The 21,641-nt window shown below is 36.6% G+C and overlaps 1 protein-coding gene across 27 annotated transcripts in view; it reads right to left on the reverse strand.

Annotated features, from left to right (window-relative positions):
• The window catches only part of DTNB (dystrobrevin beta), a 339,638-nt gene that overhangs the window by 230,593 nt on the left and 87,404 nt on the right, over window positions 1-21,641 (reverse strand). For all 27 annotated transcript variants that reach the window (XM_072633900.1, XM_072633909.1, XM_072633915.1 and 24 more), the window contains one exon: window positions 15,575-15,729. In XM_072633900.1, the coding sequence (XP_072490001.1) occupies window positions 15,575-15,729 (155 nt within the window). The remainder of the gene's footprint in view (window positions 1-15,574; window positions 15,730-21,641) is intronic.

Consider the following 21,641-nt stretch of genomic DNA (forward strand, 5'->3'; position numbering starts at 1 on the left):
GTACTAACCAAATAATTTGCCCTTTTCCTTCTCTAGTAGTAAGGAGACTGCAGTGAGCATCCTTCAGGTGAGAGAATGGCATTGTCCCCTCTTTCAGCAAAAGCCAAGGAGGAAGATAGTACCTTCCCCCATGCCCAGTCCAACATGTAACCTGTGAATAGGGCCTCTATTCTTTGCCTCCTTGTGTTGGTTCTTTCTTGCTTTTAGGAAAAGGAGTATTAGCAATGGGTGAGACTTTGTGAGTTTCAAAATGTCAGAAGAAGGACCTCAAATCCAGGCACCGGAATCGATGCCAGAGCTCAGGTAGGGCAGGAACAGAGGCCCCGAAGAGCCTAATAATGACTGAAGCACCAGTTCATGCAGCTGCCATGCTGCAAAGGGAAGGGAGCCTGGTGAGAGGAGTGCTTAGTAGCAAATGTTTTACGTGACAGACCATAGATGGGAAACTTCACACATACATACATACACACACACCCCAGCTCAAGGGATATTTTATGCTTCCATTCTTGCTGTATTTTCTCAGGAAATAACCTCTTGTAAAAGCTACATGACAATCCCCTAGAACTCATGATGAAACATGCTACTTATCTCCAGATAATAGAGCTGATGAACTCAGAATACAGAAAGAGACATGTTTTCTTCTCTTTCTTTCCTTTCTTTCTTTTTTCTGGACATGGCTAATACAGAAGTTTATTTTGAATGACTATACATATTCATAATGTATGTGTTTTCTAGCCTTCTCAATGGAAACCCCTCAAGGAAAGGTACAGAAAGAAGGGAAATATTTTGGAATTGAATTAAAAATAAAAATTTTTAAAAGGTAATTGATGTTACCAGGTTCAATGTAACTGGGACTCTAATCACTAATGATTGATTTAGGGTAGAACACTCCCAAGTTCAAGGAAAGTTTCTTGCTATTTCTCCTCAGTAAATATCCCTTTGTGAAAGCTAATTAATGTTAATTGGTTAAATGAAATTCTAATCACCAGTGATTAACATTGGGAAGAACACACAAAAAATGTGTGCTGGAGCTGAGAGCATTAAAAAAAAAGGCACCTTTACCCCTCAAGAGTACCTCCAGGATCCAAAGGAGGAAGGGTAGATTTGCTTAGGGATGGGGGTGGTGGTGGCTTCACACATTAGTTGTGATTGTGAATTGGGATGAAGATTTTTAGAGTCTATAAGGGTAACAGCTAGAGATAAAACATTTATTAAGACAGTCCTTACTCTAATAGAGCTTGCATTCTAATGAGGGAAGATGGAAAATAAAGGAGAACTGAGGAGCAAAGAGGGGAAGAGAGGCAAAGCAAGTAAAGGCAAGGTAGCAAGTGAGAAGATGGAAAAAATTTGCAGACTAAGTCAAAGAGCGAATGAGATAAAGCATAGCCTCAAGGTGGAGGCTTGTCCAGGGTAGGAAGATGGCTAGTATTACCTCACCAGGAAATGTCTCTATACAAATGAAATCATAGGACCAATGGTTCCTCCCCTCCCCTTTCCCCCATTCTTACTGCTAACATTTCTAAAACTATGTCACATAGGAAAAGCAAGTATAGTGAGTATTATATAATACTTCTTTCTACTAGAACATGGGTGCTTCTCTGTTGAATTAGCTAGAAATTTTATAATATACTTTTAATCCTGGTAAAGAAAAGGCCTTCTTAAAATAAAAAAAGCCTTCTCTTCCTGTTTTGAATTTATAACATAAATAAATGCTATATAATTGTGTACCTTTTATTTTGTTTTGATTGGTAGGGGCTGTTTTCCTTGTAATAAATCATTCCTGCATTCCAATTAAAGATCCTTTTTGGTCATTATGGATTTTTTTTTGATGTACAACTATATTCTAATATTTTGGTGTAGATTAACCTTAATGACATTGGTTTATAATTTCTTCTCATTTTGTCTTTATCTGGTTTTGGTATCAATATTATATTTGCCTCATAAAAGAAACTGAACAATGTATCATTTTTCTCTGTATTTTAAAACAGTGAAGCATTTATTTGTAAATCCATGTAAATCTAGTATCTTTTCACAAGTCTTAAAGATTTCTCTGAGATTGACCTATTTAGGCTATAAACTTCCTCCATACATTTTAGTATCTTATATTTTTGCTAATAATTCTCCATTTAATTTTAGAGTCCCAACTGATTAGCACAGAGATGGATAATCTCTGATAACTGACTTAAGTTCTTTTGATTTTGCTTTGATGATTCATTGTTCATTAGTAATTTCAATGACTGGGATAACTGTTTATCTTACATTATATGTCATCCAGTCCAACTCAAATCTGGAAGTGAATCTCTCCTACATTTTGGAAAACAAGTCATCCAGACTTTGCTATAAAATATATTACCAAGATAATTTTGCAGTCATTTAAAAATTATATATAATAAAAATAATGAAATGAAGATACTGCATATCACATTAAGGATTCAAGTCATAAAATAGTCACCCAGGAAAAAGACAGATAATTCAAATGTCTTTTAAAAAATTCGGTTCTTAACATTTACCGTTCCAGTCGTTTCCTTATCTTCAATTGGTTTCATCTCTGTTCTGATCTTGATTTGACTACTTCTCTTTTAAAACGGCATATAACTGTTAATTCTTTATTTTAGGGTACATCTAGTTAATTTTCTCAATCTTAATAGGAATTTACAGTCTTGCCCTTGAGAATTCCAATGCTCATGTTTTGATATCTAGTATCTTTGCTATCCTCTATCATATATAATCTATTGTTTTTTGCAATTCCACAAGCCTACACCTTTCATTTCTGTATTATTACATAATACCACCTCTATTTCATCATGATCTAAAAATGTAATATATAAAATCTTACATAACTGCAGCCAATATGAAGGAAATCACAAATCTAATCCCCTAAAAAAAACCCAAAAAATTAAGGATTGGGATAGAATATGTGAGAAAGAAATAAGAAGTAAAATGACAAAAAGAAATGTGAAAAATAACTGCAAAAATCTTTGTAACTTTTTATCAAAAACCAGGGGAACCACCATATTTGGTTTGAACCATCAGTCTCAGATGTGTTTACAAAGGAGGCAGAAATGAAACTAGAGAGAAAAAAGACAGGAAAAAACAGATGAATTAGATCAAGTGTACACAGGGAGAAATGTGTTCTAGAGGTGACATAATTGTGGAGGTATTGGGGGTTCAATTTGTAAAGTGAGGAAGATAACAGAGACTCAAGAAAAAAAATCAGACTATATTACTGCCAATCTATATGTTTACTTCCCAGTCTCTCTAAGCTTCCAATGGCACCCACTCCTACTCACTATTTCTTTTAAGAACCTTGCTTAAATCTTTCAAGAAATTATGAAGGAAAACTGTCCTGATATTCTACCAGAGGGTAAAATAGAAATTGAAAGAATATACTGATCACCTCCTGAAAGAGATCTAAAAATGAAAACTCCCAGGAATATTACAGTCAAATTCCAGAGTTTCCAGGTCAAGGAGAAAATATTGCAATCAGCCAAAAAGAAACAATTCAAGTATTGTGGAACCCCAAGCAGGATAACACAATATTTAGCAGCTTCTACTTTAAGGAATTGGGGACTGGAATATGATATTCCGGAGGTCAAAGGAGCTAGAATTAAAACCAAGAATCGTCTATCCAGCAAAACTGAATGTTATCCATGAGGGGAAAAAATTGACATTCAATCACATAGAAGAACTTAATGCATTGAGAAAAGATCAGAGCTAAACAGAAAATTTGACTTTTAAATACAAGACTCAAGAGAAGCATGAAAAGGTAAACAGGAAAGAGAAATCATAAGGGACTTATTAAAGTTGAACTGTTTATATTCCTACATGGAAAGGTGATATTTCTAACTTATGAGACCTTTCTCATTATTAGGGTAGTCAGAGGGAATATAGATAGGCTGAGGGCACAGGGTGAGATGGATATGAAGGGATGATATCTAAAAAATAAAATTAAGGGATGAGACAGGAATATACTGAAAGAAGGAGAAAGGGAGAGGCAGAATAGGGTAGATTGTCTCACATAAATGAGGCAAAAAAAAAAGCTTCTACAGTGGAGGAGGAGAAGGGGAAGGTAAGAGGGAATGAGTGAACCTTACTTTTATCAGATTTGGCTTAAGGAAGGAATAACATACACACTTAATTGGGTATGTGTTGGGAGTGTAAGCTCAGTTTTCACGTGAACAGTCTCGGGCAGGTAAAAGTGAGGACTTCTAAACCTCAGAGTTCTCACGAGGCTCCCCAGGGAACAGCTGGGGATTGAGGTGTGAAACACAAGCTATCTTGTGTATTTCCACCTCTTCTCAGTGGGAAACTTGCTGGGGAGAGCATCCCACCCTTGAGATTGGTTCGTGGTCTGAGCATACCTGTTGTTAATCAGCTAGGGGCCGAGAGCACACACGGTATCCACGTGCAAACTATGTGGCTGGGAGAGCTTAAGTAGGGACAGGAAAGCCTGAAGGCCCTCTTCTTGCTGCAGGGTCCCCTCCGGGGGTCCCTCCCCTCTTCCGCTCCCATCTTCTTGCTGTATGATCCTTGCCCCTTGGGAGGAGGAGGGTTCCTTTCTCCTGGGGAAGAACTCATCCTGCATATGGATACATAACTAAGACCCTGAATAAAGCCTAACCCTTGTTTGACTCTGGAAAGTCTCTTCTCTCAATACGTTTATCCCGTTGGCCACCGAAGACCTGGACGAAAGGTAAGAAGACTTGGGTAGCCCATCGGCCTCTAGGCCAAACAGGTATGGAAATCTATCTTGGGGGAAAGGGATAACAGGGGGTGATGATAGAAGGGAGGGCAGATTGGGGGAAGGGGTAATTATAAGCAAACCCTTTTGAAGAGGAACAGGGTGAAAGGAGAGAACAGAATAAACAAAGGGCAAGATAATATGGAGGAAAATACAGTTAGTCTTTCACAACATAAGTATTACAGTGTTTTGCCTAACTACACATATATAATCTATATCAAATTGCTTGCCTTCTCGGGGTAGGGGAAATAAAGGAGAGAATTTGGAACTCAAAGTCTTAAAAATGAATCTTAAAGATTGTTTTTACATGTAACTGGGAAATAAGATAAACAAGCATTGTATATGTACAAGGGTGTAGAAATGTATCTTACCCTACAGGAAACTAGAAGGAGGGAGATGATAGAAGGGAGAGCAGATTGGAAGAAGGAGCAATCAGAAGCAAAACACTTTTGAGGTGGGATAGGGTGAAAGAAGAGAATAGAATAAACTAGGGTAGAGGGAACAGGATGGAGGGAAATACAGTTAGTAATAGTAACTGTGAAAAAAATTTCTGAAGCAAATTTCTCTGATAAAGTTCTCATTTCTCTAACATACAGAGAACTGTGTCAAATTTATAAAAACGGAAGCCATTCCCCAACTGACAAATGATCAAAATATATAATCAGTTTTCAGATGATGTAATTAAAGTGAGAAAGAACAGCAACATGAAAAAATATTCTAACTCACTATGGATTGGAGAAATGCAAGTTAAAACAATTCTGAGATACTACTTCTTATATATTGGGTAAGATAATAAGACAGAAAAAGTAAATGACAAATATTGGAGGGGATATTGGAAAAGTGAGACATTAATGTACTGTTGTCAGAGTTGTGAACTGTTTAAACCATTCTATAGTGCAATTTGGAGCTATGCCCAAAGGGCTATAAATCATGCATACCCTTTGACACAGGAATACCACTATTAGGTCTGTTCCCAAAAAAGATTTAAAAAAAGGAAAAGGACCAATATGTACAAAAAAATACATAGCAGCTCTTTTCTGGGAGTAAAGAATTAGAAATTGAAATTGTTTCTATGTTGAGTTTGCAGTTGAAGTGGACAGGTGTAACTTTAGAGTTCACATATTAGCACTTCAGCTGGTAGTGAAATGTTTTTGAGACCTTAAAGGCAAATGTTGGTTTTCCAAATTTTGCTTTATAGAAACTTAGTGTTTTGAAAGGTCAGAATTTTAACAGTTTGACTGTTCTTAGCATTTACTCTTCAACAAATACTTCTTCAACAGCATGATATAAGTCATGTCGTCAATTCTCTGATGGAATGGTCTTCGGGAACAAAGGATGAACGCAGAAACAACAACAACAACAACAACAATTTACAATATAATGCTTTGTGTTTGTAATTTAATTCTAGAAATTTACCACAGAAGCAGACTTCTTAAAACTTCATTTTTAATCAGTGGAACCAAATACTTAAAAGTTGTAGCTTAATTCAAGACTTTCAATTCTAAACCCAATACTATACAGCAGATTCTCTACAGACAATCCAATAATTGGGTGTTATGTTTATTAGTTCAATTTTGCTTACAAAGTACCTGGAATACAACAATAGATAATTGGCTGGGATGACAATTAGGGTAATTCAAAATCTGGATGTAATTTTAAAAATTGATACTAACAAAACCTTACCAGATATATAAGCTTCTCAGTGGGTTACTTTCCTTTTTCTTCCTTTTTTTGCTTTTCTTTTTTGTGTTTTTTACTGCTAAAACTTACTTCAACCACTATATCTAAATTGTGTAAAATACTGGCATTAAAAATGATGATGCTGAAGCTTTTTTATGTCACTTAAAGGTTAATCAGAGTATCTGAAAGGAATTGTTTTTATAAAAAAATTAATCTTAGTTATTTGTTACACAACAAATAAATTTTATTTTTGTTTGTTAAAAAAAAATAATTAGGGGGAGGAGCCAAGATGGCAGAGTAGAAAGATTCACATACGCTAGCTCCGAACCCACAGCCCATAAAATATCTGTAAAAAAAGAACTCCCAACAAATTCTGGAGCAGCAGAAGCCACAGAACAACGGAGGGGAGGAGATTTCTGTTTCAGAGAACCCTGAAAAACCGACGAAAGGTCTGTCGAGCCCCTGACCCAGAGCCCAGACCAGCCCTGCCTTGGCCACGAGGCACCAAGAGGAGCAGATATGAGCAGGCTTCAGGGAGGGAATCTCCAGCAGCCTCGCAGATCCCTCCACCCACGGGTGCCGGGGGTGAGTGAGAGTCTTTTTGGCTTGCCAGGAGGGGAGCGGGGTGTCTCCATAACTCAGGCCCCCTCGGGAGGCAGCAACGGGGGTGGCAACGGACAGGGGCTCCCCAAGCAGGAAGAAGCCCAGATCCATTCTTGAAAGTCTCCCCATAAACCCCCTGAGGGAAATGAGCCTGTGAGGCGGCCCTGCCCCCACCTGAGCACCTGAACTTAATCTCACACTGAATAGCAGCTCGGCCTCGCCCAAAGCCCTGAGGCTGGGAAGCAGCATTTGAATCTCAGAGCCCAACTGGCTGGGAAGATCTGGAGGCAAAGTCACTAGCTGGGAAATGCCCAGAAAAGGGAAAAAAAATAAGACTATAGAAGGTTACTTTTTTGGTGAACAGGTATATCCTCCCTTCCTTTTGGATGAGGAAGAACAATGCTTACCATCAGGGAAAGACACAGAAGTCAAGGCTTCTGTATCCCAGCCCACCCAATGGGCTCAGGCCATGGAAGAGCTCAAAAAGGATTTTGAAAATCAAGTTAGAGAGGTGGAGGAAAAACTGGGAAGAGAAATGACAGAGATGCAGGTAAAGCATGAAAAGCAGGTCCACACCCTGCTAAAGGAGACCCAAAAAAATGCTGAAGAAAATAACACCTTGAAAAATAGGCTAATTCAACTGGCAAAAGAGGTTCAAAAAGCCAATGAGGAGGAGAATGCTTTCAAAAGCAGAATTAGCCAAATGGAAAAGGAGATTCAAAAGCTCACTGAAGAAAATAGTTCTTTCAAAATTAGAATGGAACAGATGGAGGCTAATGACTTTATGAGAAACCAAGAAATCACAAAACAAAACCAAAAGAATGAAAAAATGGAAGATAATGTGAAATATCTCATTGGAAAAACAACTGACCTGGAAAATAGATCCAGGAGAGACAATTTAAAAATTATGGGACTACCTGAAAGCCAGGATCAAAAAAAAGAGCCTAGACATCATCTTTCATGAAATTATCAAGGAAAACTGCCCTGACATTCTAGAACCAGAGGGCAAAATAAGTATTCAAGGAATCCACTGATCACCACTTTAAAGAGATTCAAAAAGAGAAACTCCTAGGAACATTGTGGCCAAATTCCAGAGTTCCCTGGTCAAGAAGAAAATATTGCAAGCAGCTAGAAACAATTGAAGTATTGTGGAAATACAATCAGGATAACACAAGATCTAGTAGCTTCTACATTAAGGGATTGAAGGGCGTGGAATATCATATTCCAGAAGTCAAAGGAACTAGAACTAAAACCAAGAATCACCTACCCAGCAAAACTGAGTATAATACTTCAGGGGAAAAAATGGTCTTTCAGTGAAATAGAGGACTTTCAAGCATTCTTGATGAAAAGACCAGAGCTGAAAAGAAAATTTGACTTTCAAACACAAGAATGAAGACAAGCACGAAAAGGTAAACAGCAAAGAGAAGTCATAAGGGACTTAACTAAAGTTGAACTGTTTATATTCCTACATGGAAAGACAATATTTGTAACTCTTGAAACTTTTCAGTATCTGGGTAGTGGGTGGGATTACACACACACACGCACACGCACATGCACATGCACACACACAGAGACAGAATGCACAGAGTGAATTGAAGAGGATGGGATCATATCTTTAAAAAAATGAAATTCAGCAGTGAGAGAGAAATATATTGGGAGGAAAAAGGGAGAAATGGAATGGGCTAAATTATCTCTCATAAAAGAGGCAAGCAAAAGACTTTTTAGTGGAGGGATAAAGAGGGGAGGTGAGAGAAAAACATGAAGTTTACTCTCATCCCATTCCACTAAAGGAAGGAATAAAATGCACACTCATTTTGGTATGAAAACCTATCTTACAATACAGGAAAGTGGGGGAGAAGGGGATAAGCAGGGTGGGGGGGAGGATGGAAGGGAGGGCATGGGGAGGAGGGAGCAATTTGAAGTCAACACTCTTGGGGAGGGACAGGATCAAAAGAGAGAATAGAAGCAATGGGGGGCAGGATAGGATGGAGGGAAATATAGTTAGTCTTACACAACACAACTATTATGGAAGTCATTTGCAAAACTACACAGATATGGCCTATATTGAATTGCTTGCCTTCCAAAGGGAAGGGGTGGGGAGGGAGGGATGAAGAGAAGTTGGAACTCAAAGTTTTAGGAACAACTGTCAAGACTGTTCCTGCTACTAGGAAATAAGAAATACAGGTAAAGGTGTATAGAAAGTTATTTGGCCCTACAGGACAAAAGAGAAGAAGGGGACAAGGGCAGAGAGAGATGACAGAAGAGAAGGCAGATTGGTGATAGGGGCAATTAGAATGCTCGGTGTTTTGGGGTGGGGGGAGGGGACAAATGGGGAGAAAATTTGGAACCCAAAATTTTGTGAAAATGAATGTTAAAAGTTAAATAAATAAATTTAAAAAAAAAAAGAATTAGAAATCGAGGGGATGCCCATCAATTGGGGAATGACTGAATAAGTTGTGGTATGTAATTATGATGGAATACTATTGTACTATAACAAATGATGAGCAGAATGCTCTCAGGGAAACCTGGAAAAACTTACATGGGTTGATACAAAGTGAAATGTACTGGGTAAAATGTAACCACAGTATTTAAGATGATCAGCTATGAATGACTTAGCTATTCTCACCAATATAACAATCTATAACAACTCTGAAGGACTGCGGATGAAAAATGTTATCCATCCCCAGAGAAAGAACTTATGGTATCTAAATACAGAATGAAGCAATTTTTGTGGGTTTGGTTTTTTTTTTTTTTTTTTTTACTTTTCTTGAGTTTTTTGGTCTGTTTTCTTTCACTATATGACTATTATGGATACGTTTTGTGTAACTACACATATATAACTTATATGGAATTGCTTGCTTCCTCGATGAAGGAGGGGGTAGGGAGGAAGGGAGAGAATTTGGAACTCAAGGTTTTGGTTTTTTTTAATGGAAAAAACTGTTTTGACATGTAACTGGGAGAAAATTAAATAATAAATACCAAAAAAAAAAAGAAAATGAAGAAGAACCTCACCTAATACAAGACAAAAAAATTTGAGGTCATTCAAATGAAAAGGCCCTTCTCCTCTCTTCATTCTGTCATATCACTCAGATATCTTCCCCTACTATCTCCTTAATCACTCCTATCTTGGATGAAGAAATGTCCTTTCTCCTTCATAAAGCCAATCCATTTACAAGTTCCACATTTTCTCCAACAGATTGGGCCTAACATCATCCCCCCTCTCTCTGCTCTCTCCCTAGTCATTAGATTCATCTTGGCTACCTAAAAATATGCCCATAGTCTCACTTCATTGGATCCAACCATGCCTAATATCTATCTTTTTTTATTTCTCCTCCTTTTCTAAGCTGAACTGCTTAAGAAATCCACCTATACTAGGTACTTCCACTTCCTCTACTCTACTTAATCCCTTGCAATCTAGTTTCTCACATAACCATTTAACAAAAACTACCCTTTCAAACACTACCAATCATCTCTTGACAAATCTAATCGTACTTTCTCAGTCTTCATCCTTTTGGCCTCTCAATGCTGACCATCTTCTCCTGGATACAATCTCTCCTCTCTTGTTTTCAGAACACCAGTTTCTCCTTACTCTCACTCATATGACCACCCATCAATGTCCACTGGATTTTCATCCATGTCATGTTCACTAAGCAAAGCTCTGTTCTGGGCACTTCCTGTTTTTAATCCATACTACTTTATTTCGTGATAAGGTCCTCATCAGGTCCCACAGGTTCAATTTTCATCTCTGTGCAAATGATCTCCATATCAATGTATTGAACTTTAATCTCTTTCCTAAACCATAATCCCACATTATAGTTTGACATCTCAAACTAGATGTCACATATGCATCTCAAACTCAGAATATCCAAAATAAACTTATCTCTCAATCCTCTTATCTTCCTAACTTTCTTGTCACTGTCAAGGTGACCATTATTTTCCCAGATTTGTGGACTCTCTCAGCCATGATGTCATCCAACTTTTCACTCTCTCCATCTTATTCTTTCTACTTGCACAATATCTCATATATATCCCTTCTCTCCATTCAAACTACCACCACCTTAATTACCTAGACTATTGTAAAAGCTTTCTAATTGGTCTTTCTGACTCTTTTTCTCTTCCTACTGCAATCCCTCTACTATACAAAATGATTCTCCTAAAATGTAGTTCTGTCTGTATTACCCTCTACTCAACAAAATCCAGTGTTTCTTATTATCTCTAGGATCAAATACAATATCCTTAGTCACTTAAATCTCTTCTCAATGTGGATCCTTTCTCCCTTTACAATCTTCTTATACATTACTCCCCTGCATGTATTCTGTTATACGGAATACTGGTCTTCTTGCTGATGTTGACAAATAACACTTCATCTCCAAGTCTTACCACAGTACCTCCTGTAATGCTTTTCCCCTTCACCTCTGCCTCTTCATTTTCATGGCTTCTTTTAAGATTGACCTCAAATAACACCTTATTTTGAAGACTTTTCCTGATCATCCCACTCACCTCAGTGTCATATTCATGGAGATTACATTTCATATACTTTCTTCATATCTTGTATGCACCTAGTTATTTTGCCTGATGTCTAGCAGAATGTTGAGTTCCTGGAAGGTAAGGACTGTTTTTGCCTTTCACTGTATCCCCAGTCCTTAGCAAGAAGCCCGACATGACTTAAGCACTTAATAAGTGCTTAGGGACTAAATAACTAGTAAGAATATATTGTCAACTAAATGAAGAAAGGTGTCCCTTTTGTTTAATAGTGACCATACCAAAAGAGGGAACAGTTATTTTCAGGAAGACATCTTATTCCAGGCAAAGTGCAACTATAAACACTGACCTCTTTGGTTTGTATGAAAAGATCCTAAGTGAAGTTATGTGCTTCTGTTTTACCACTGTTATGGGATTTCATCAAGTAATTCACAATTAACATAAAATGTGGGTTGAGGAAAGCGTCAGGGAAAAGTCTCTTATTTTATAGGTATTATTGTGCGGATAGAAACTCTTTCCAAAGAGATGCTTAAACATTAAATAATGTACATTTGACAAACTGAACTAAAATGAAAGAGTAGTTTATATTTCTTCCATATTAATAACAGATGAGGCATAAAACAGGAGAAAGTATGCTCACCTAATGTGTTTGCAATGTCATGGAGACAACTTTACAGATGACAAGATCTGGATGCTCCTGTTCATCCCTGACATCATGCCCAGGAAACTCTAGAAATTCCTGAATATGATCCACAATCATTCAACCTGAACTGCTTACCTTCCCTTACCCTCACCTCCTTAGAACTTCCTTTTATGTCTTGTTTTCCTCCATTAGATTGTAAGTCCTTTGAGGGCCTGCCTTTTTTTCTTTCATGTTCTCAGTCCATGTTCTCAGTGCCCAGCATATTTTAAGTGCATAACAAATGTTTACTGACTGATTTAACTGCCCTATCACTCTGCTCATCATTCCTGTAACTTAACTCCCGTACGTACTGTCTCCTCCTTTTAGAATGTAAGCTCCTTGAAGGCAGGGACTATCTCTCCTTTGAGTATTTTCAGTACTTCACACTATACTCTGTACATAGTAAGTACTCAATAAATATTTTTCACTCATTCATTTGTCATAATTTTATTTTCTTTAGTTGATATGTTTACAATCTATATAAATTATCAGTGAATTCCTGCTAATTCTATTTTATAATGAGACCCTCTATTTACCTTTACTGGAATTGTGATGCCATAGTCCTGAAATGCCATTTACTTTTACTTCTAAGGAGACAGAATTACTAAATTTGTACATGAAATAGCATAGTTTTGTATACAAAAGTCATTAAATTGTATTTTTCTCTCCACTTAGAAAACTGGTAAAGCCTTTTCTTTCCTAGTCAATATTTATGGCATATGGAAGTATTTCCACATTGAAAGTTACTTTGAGAAGACATTATTTACAAATACTGTCAAATAAAATATGCATTTCCAAATGCTACTAGCCTAACGGAACATATCTATGCTTATAACAAAGAGTCTGTACTCATGTAAAAAGCTTTCATATTTACAAAAGAGGAAAATGAAGAAAGTAGAAATATGTTTCTCTGCCATTCTCAATCCAACTTTCCTCCTGGTGCTGATTTTGCAACAGCATTATCAAAATGGATTTCCCATTAAATATGCTTAAATAACCAAATATTGTTAGCAGTTGTACATAAAAGATTCTCAGTAGCTTCATAGATGAGGTGAAATAAGATTAATAAAAAATGACTAAGATTTTTTCAGAAGAAATATCTTCTAGAACATCATTATTAATAGCTGAAAATGCAATATTACTAGAGTTCTTTACTTTACTGAGATCACTGCACTTATTGTCCAGCAGATTCTCTTTGACCATCTCCTTTTCTAAGGAGCATATTAAGTATATTAATAAAATCCACTCAAAGGAGAATATATAAAGAGTAGTTTCTGCACAATGCAGAATGAAGGAATCAGAAACAATGTCCTTGTTGTAAACTCATCTTTCTGTTTTTCTTATCACTCCCAAAGACTAGTTTTAGCTCCTTTTATAATATTTTTTGCTTTCTAAAAAGTCTTATTTTGGTTCTTCTTATTTTTTCCTGTGTTGAAGTTACTGTTTAACATAATTATTTTTTATCCATTTGTGCATATTTCTCAGAATCTCAAGATATTTTCTTCAGTATGTTCTGTTTTTTATATTTCAATTGTTTCAGTTTCTCCATGCTATTAAAAAAATATTTTAGCACTTTTCTTGGATCATTTTCAGTTACGCCTGATTTTTATTTGTGTGATTTTGAATTATTTTTCTCTACTCAGCACACATGCATGTGCACACACACACAAATGCACTCACTGCCTTAGGAATGAGGAAGTGCTTTAGGTTGTCCAATTAATTGATGTCATAATTTGGATAATAGGTCTTTTCTATCCTCTTGGATTTCTTGTGTGAGTGGTTAAAACAAAATGTTTGCATGACTGTGGATCATATTCATGAATTTCTACAGTTTTCCTGGGTTTGATGTAATTAGCACGTGTTAGGGTCAAACAGGACCATCCACATCTTGTCATCTATAAAGTCATCTTTAACTTACATTATACTGGTTTTTCTCCATGACACTACAAACACATTAAGTGAGCACACTTTCTTTCTTTTTATGCCTCTGAATTCAGATCCCTGGCATTTGCCTGAGACAACAGCCCATTCCAGCAATCCTTTCAACTGCTCTTTCACTGTGTCCCCCAACCCAGTCCAAGGCTTCCTTCTCTGTTACCTCTGACCACACCAGGCAATTTGCCACTCCTTAATCCCATCCAAATCTTGCCACAGTCTTTTTCCCTATAAAAACATCAGTCTTGTCCCTATCAAATGTGTAGTCTCACTAGGAATCTTGACCACCACAACCAGTGTTTTAATAAACTACCTGGACTGAAAGAAGGCTTGAGTGGTTGAATTCTTTCAAGGAAGACCCATAACCTTTGGCCTTGAATTTCAGTGTTCCCAGTCCCCTAGACTGCAACATAATTCCACTCTTGGAAAGTTCTCATTCTTAAGAAGTTTTTCCTTACAAAATCTGTTTTTCTAAAAGAAAATTAAGTAAAATTAGTATTAAAAATCTGTCTTTCTGTAAGAAAGATCACTGCTTTTAGTTGTACCTTTGAAGGCCAGGAAGAAGTCTAATCCCTCTTCTATATGAAAGCCTTTCAAATATTTAAAGAAAGCTATTTACTTCCTTCCCAAGTCTTTTTTTTAAGGCTAAATATCCTTAATTACATTAAAATAATCCTCCTAAAACATGATCTCAACACCTTTTACCATACGGATTATCCTCCTATCAATACTGCCTAACTAATCAATGTCCTTAAAATGTAGTGCCAAGAACAGAATACAATACTCTAGGTATGGTCTGACAAAGGTCAAGTACGATAGGACTATGACATAACCAGCTCTGGATGCTACATCTCTCAATGTAATCTAAAATCAAATTAGCATTTCTGGCTACTATATCACCCCGTTGATGCACATTGAGCTTATTTATATTTCACTAAAACTTTTTTTTAGATGAACTACTGAATGCAATCATCTCACACTGTCCACTCGTTAAACTGATCTTCTGAGTAAAGACCTAGTGAACACTGTGTCTTAAAATTAAAAATGAGATATTTTAATAAAATTTGTACACAAAGGATCTATGGTTTTATCAACATAGGGAACTTCTACCAATGTATATTACAACCCACTTATAAAACTTAGATTAAGTTTTAGGAAGTTGCATCTAGAGGGAAGGAAAGCTATTACGCATCATAAACCAAAATATTTCAGATTTTATGGTTTGTTTTTTTTTCAGAAACATGCACAAACAAAAAGTTTTTTTTATTACAAAATGGTCCCTTTGCCCAATTTTATTTTTCAGTTCTCCCAACCCTCCATCCCTAAGTCCTTCATATTCTAGAAACCATTTCAGAAGCAGTTGGGTAGTCAAATCTACCTCAAAGTAAGAGGATTAAATTCCTTCTAGCTCTAAGCATCTAAGAATATTATAGAAGAGCAATTGTACTTACCTGCTGTGGAAAACATGTTCGTACTGAATGTTCTGTGTACCCAAAAGAAGGGCCTTCAAAAACAGCTGTAGGGAGCTTCAAAACTTCCTTCAGAAACTGGTCAAACTTATTAAATATCATTAAGCCATTGGAATCTGACATCTGAGAGAAAACATCTACAAGAACGAAACAGAATGAAAAAAGTCTGAGTATGTTATGCTACATTATGTTATATCATATGCCATGTTATCCTTGCACAAACTACTACATAACTCTTGCCACCTACTTAACAATTTTAAAGTACTTTAAAATAACTGATTTTCAGATTAGGATATAATCTATTTTCATTCTTTCTTGCTGTTACTTATCTGATGACCCACTCTGTCAAACACCCTTTTGCCACCCATGAGACAATGCAATCTAACAATTTAATTTTATGAGTGTTCTTAATCAGGGTCACCTACATCTATGTACCTTGATCTCCTTTCTTTGCATTTATGAAAGATGCTTTTGTGCACATATATACACATACTTGAGTACCATTAAAGTACCATAAGTGCCAAGATTGGTGTATTTTGGTGAAGGGTGTTCAAAGGGAATGATACCTGTTTGCCAGGGATATGACTCAAAAATATCAGAGCTGGGAGGCCCTTACCGATCACCTGGTCTAACCCCTTTATTATACAGATAAGAAAACTGGGGCCTACGGAAATATACCAACTATGCATGATTCAATGGGTAGAGAGAATGTATGTCCATTTTCTGTTCAGCGTACATCAAACTGAAATAGGAAGGCTACTGAGAGAAATTATTCTTAAATAACAAATTATTGGGGAGATTCAGTGATTTTTTTTTCCCTTCCTATATCCTCATTCTCTACTAGGGCAAGCCAGCTTACGAAGGACATTGCTGATAACAAGATTGGATTGACTTTCTCCTCAATCTTGTTCAGACCCCACTCAAGTGAGAAAGCCCATTGTGTTGTACTCAGGCTTAGGGTGGAGTGGGGTCTGGCAGTGAAAGTGATCAGACCCTCATTAGAATGGGTCTACTTTTCATTTTAATATTCCTTCTTATTAATTGCTGATTGCTACCCTCTCTTTCAAGGGCATAAAAGTGTTGAATGGATTCCATTAGGAGTCTTTGGCATTTAAGAGTACCACTGACCCTTTTATTAATTACTCATTAGCATAGTTAGCCAAATGATTAATTACCCAGAAACCATGTCTCTTGAACTTTTTATACATCACACTACCTTAAATCCAAATTCCTTCCATCTCAGAGACAGTGTGCTAGTGGTGCAGTGGACAGAGTGCTAGGCCTGAAATCAGGAAGTCCTGAGTTCAAATCAAGCCTCAAACACTACTAGTTGTGTGACTCTGGGCAAGTCACTTACTCTCTGTTTACATCAATTTCCTCAACTGTAAAATGTGGATAATAACAGCACCCACCTCACCGGATCACTGTCAGATCAAATGAGAGGAAATTTGTAAAAAAAAGAAGAAATAATGCTTAGTACAGTGCCTTCTCCGTATTAGGCGATTCCACATTCGGGTAGCCAGGTAATCAAGGTAATATTTTTCCACTAACTTTGTTTTACCTATTATTTTGAAACAAAGACCTCTTCAATGCCAATCCTTTCCCACCTAGATAACTCTCCTATACTGAATGCTAAATTCTCCTCAGAAACAAAGAGGTTCAGCTGAGGAAACGGAGGAAGAAGAATACCCATGTATTCAGAAACCATGTCTTCACTGAATGAATAGGAGTTTAGGGATGAGACTCATACCAGCAGGTAGTCCTATGCATCACACACTGACAAACTCATAATTTAAACAAATGTCATAAAGGCAAAGCAATCAGCTCTTCCCAAATCCTTTTTTCCAACATGAAAGGCCATCCCATCTAGAATATAAGGGAAGCAGCACAAAGAGAAACACAAAACAGATATTCGAGAGAACCAAACAGAAATGGACTGGGATTATTAATACAGTTGCTCTCTAGGGATCCACTAAGCCCAGGATCCCAGAGCCTTAGCACTAGCACTGACCTGGACCCGGTCCTTTCCTCCACTGGCATCTGCATCTAGTCCTTATCTCCCCCTACTGAATCAGAGGGGACAGTGGCTGAACTTCCCTCCTGTGCTAGAACAAGTCCAGAAGCCTGGTCTATGCATCAAACACAAGTAGAGCCCATGGAAGACCTAACCAGAGGACAGCCTGAGTTAATACAAACCCATGGAAACCCTTTCATGTTCACAGAACATTCAGGACTGAGTAGAAATACACTCCTCTGCTCTGAACTGACCACAACCTAAGAAATTCCTGGTCCACCTTAACCAAGCTCAAGAAAAAATGAAGGGAACTCCCATCCATTCACCTCAGTTCCCCCCCAAATCACACAGCAATGGGTTGACAGGTGCTGGTTAATCCCACTTGTCAGTCACCATCTTTTTGGCCAGTGGCATAAGACCACACTTCCCTGCATCCCAGTCTCACATTTTAGTAGGCACTGGGGAATACAGGTTGAGAGGCAGGCCAGGGCTGTTTTCCAGAAATTGACAACAGGGCTTACGCATCCCACCTGTAAGGGAGTGCAGGTAGGGACAACCTCCTCACCAATTTGAAAACTGTCCAACTTCTCAAGCTGAGAGAACTCTACCTTGGCCTTCTCCTAACAACCAGATTATAAACATTGCTTGAACCTAACTCCAGAAGTTGACCAAAATCATAAATCTGCTCCAAAAATTCTAAATCATACCTCGGCACTTTTACCACTCCAATCCTGGGATAGGAAAAAATGCGCAGTACGTTAAAGAAAACCGACAAATTAATAAAGATACTTTGCAAAGTATAAGATCTCCTCTAGAAATCCAAGTTGAAGCATCAATAGATGGGACAGGAAAAGTACTAATGAAAAAAATATAGTGCATAGTTAATACATTAAGTGACCAAAACAAAGGCCTTCAGAGCAGTTTTTAAAAAATATAATAGCAAAGTAACAACTAGAGAAAGTATTAATTAAAGGAAAAACTCATTTAGTGATAGAAATGAAAAGGTAACTAATGAATTTGGAAGACAAAGTAATAAATTTGTAGGATAAAGCAAGAACACAAACAATATATTAAGAGGAACCTCAGAGGATCCTCAAAACCAGAAAATAAGCTTGCATTTAATAACAGCTAACATTTATACAGTGCTTTAAGATTTTTTAGTGTTTTACAAATATTATCCCATTTTAGCCTTAAAACATCATTGGGAGTTTGATGCTGTTATTATCAACAGACAGACAGAAGTTCAGTGACTTGCCCCAAGAAGCAGAGCTAGTCAGGGTCTGAGGCCATATTTGAACCGGGGTTATCCTGACTTCAGGTCCAGCATCCTATCCACTCTGCCACCTAGCTGCCACAGCTAGAATATACAAATAATTAGAGAACATCTTTCCTTTTAGTGTCTTTGATCAAGGAACTTTCTACAAGCAGAAAGAATACACAAGACACCAGAAAGGAGAAATTCTAAGCTTAATCTCAAAGGTATATAATCATAAAATACATGCAAGAAAATATTATTTAGTCATCAATTTAAAAAAATTTTTTAATCACACAAATAAACATGAATTAGAGGCAAAGCATCAAAGTTGTACAAAAATATACAAGAATTTATAAATATGTACATGGGACAAGACTCCAAATTCATATACCATGTAAGCATGACTATTTTATTCACACACAGAACTCACTTCCAAGATAAAAAAAATGGAAAAATTTCTTAACAACTGACAACATGAAAGATATTCCTAACAAGCAAGAGAAAAGGAAATCCAAAATGACGGAATAAATTATTTATGAAAGTAATAACATACCCGAAGCCTATCATTACCTTGTTAAGATTTAATGTATAGATGTTAATATATAGATTTGACATCTAGAAACCTTTCTAACTATAATAGAAATAATTTGGGATAAAATGTACATTACACTAATCAGCATAAAGTATAAAACACATTAAAATCCATATCTACTATTAAAAAGGGGCTTAGCAAACATGAAAAAGTAATAAGAACAAAAAAGAGAAAAGAGGAAGAAAGGAGATGACAATCCAGAAGACAAAAAACTCCTCCATCTGGACTAAAAAAGGAGTTTAAAACTCAAGGAAGTATAAGAATTAAAGTTGAAGCCTAATAATATATTTTTTTATCTACTATCCTTGAGAGACTTTAGGAATTACTCCTCTATCATTTTTTACCCATGGACTGGATCAGAGTATAATACACATCCCCTTTTTATCTACCTCTTTTTTCTTTATATTCCAATTCTGCACTTTAATCCCACATAATACACTGAATTTACCAGAAGAGGCTACTGCAGGATTTAGTCTATGGTGTTTGAAGGCTATCCTCTCACATGACTTCTCCCATTTCTTTACATTCCATTTCTGGCTCTATTTGCTTATGTGCTTTTAGAAAGAAATCTCCTAATAATCTCATGATTGCTGTTGTCCTTTCTTTTTTAACTCAATAGGTGTCCTTATTCTGGATCTTTTTTCTTTTAATACTCTCTACTAATATGGTAATTTGTTTCATTTCTAATTCTTTCCCTCCGCATAGTTACTTACTTTCTTGGGTTTTGAGATGTTTCCAAGTCAAATATAAACTCACATTTGTTTTATTTTCTTTTAGTAGGAATGCTTCAAATGCCTTTTATTGAATGCCTATCATTTTTCATTGATGATTAGGCTCAAATTTGTAAGATATGTCATTTTAGATTACATTCTGAGCTCCTTGGCTTTTCAAAATATATTATTTCACTTCCTTCTGCCATTTCTGGGGACAGAGAAGTCTTCTGTTATTAGAATCTTCGTTCCTTTATATTTGAAGGTAATTTACATACTGCTTGCATTACTTATTGTCTGTAAATGGAACTGTTAGATTTAACCACTTGGTGGTGTCTAAGAGCTTGAAGAGTTTTTTTTCCCCTAGAAACAATCTGTACATTTTTTCAATTGGTGCTTTGCCTTCGGTATTCAGAAGTTCTGAGCAGTTTTCATGTATTATGTTTTACACTATGGTGTTGAGGTTTTTTACCTTGGCATGACTAATAGTTGTTAAACTGTCTCCTATACATCCTGTCTTCAAGATCAATGAGTTTTGCTTGAATAAAGGTCATATGTGTGTGTGTGTTTAATGTTGTAGAGCTAGAAAAAAATAATAAAATTTATATGGAAGAACAAAAGATCAAGAATAGCAAGGGAATCAATGAAAAAATGTGAAGAAAAGCAGTCTAGCTATCGCAGATTTCAAATAACATTACAAGACAGTAATGATGAAAATCATCTGGTGTTGGCTAAGAAATAGACTGGTCAATCAGTGGAACAGATAAGGTACCCCTAATACACAGTGGTAAATGATCATAGTAATCTAGTATTTGATAAATCTAAAAAGATCCAAGCTTTGGGGGCAAGTATTCATCATTTGAAAAAATTGCTGGGAAAAGTAGAAAGCAGTTCGGCAGAAACCAGGCATAGACCAACCTCTCATACCAAGATGAAGTCAAAATGGATAAATAATTTAGACATAAAGGATGACATCATGGGTATGTAAGGGGAGCATGGAAAAATTTATGGATAAAGAAAGAGTTTATGACCAAACAATACAACACGCAATTGAATTAAATGCTATGTTATTATAATGACCAAGCTCCACCCTAAAGAAGAGATGAGAAAAGATAGTTTCCTGTCTTCTTTGAAGAGGCAGGTCACTATGAGTGTGGAACATGGCACATACTGTGACAGTCCACTAATCTGACGATTAGTTTGTGAAATGCTTTTTCTGTGTGTTTCTCTTGTATTTTTTGGCACAAAGGATGGCTCTCTAGGCAAGAAAGAAAGGGGATATGTTGAAAAAGAAGGGATATAAATGACAAAAAAATCAATGATTTTTTAAATAAAGAGAAGGAGAAGGAAAGGAATAAGCATTTACAAATATTATCTTACTTGATCCTCACAGCAACCCTGCAAGATGGGTGCTATTGTCCCACTTTGACAGCTGAGGAAATTGGGAAAAACAGAGGTTAAGTGACTTGCCTAAGGTC

Source organism: Notamacropus eugenii, chromosome 1, assembly GCF_028372415.1.
Source record: "Notamacropus eugenii isolate mMacEug1 chromosome 1, mMacEug1.pri_v2, whole genome shotgun sequence".
Classification (NCBI taxonomy): Eukaryota; Metazoa; Chordata; class Mammalia; order Diprotodontia; family Macropodidae; genus Notamacropus; species Notamacropus eugenii.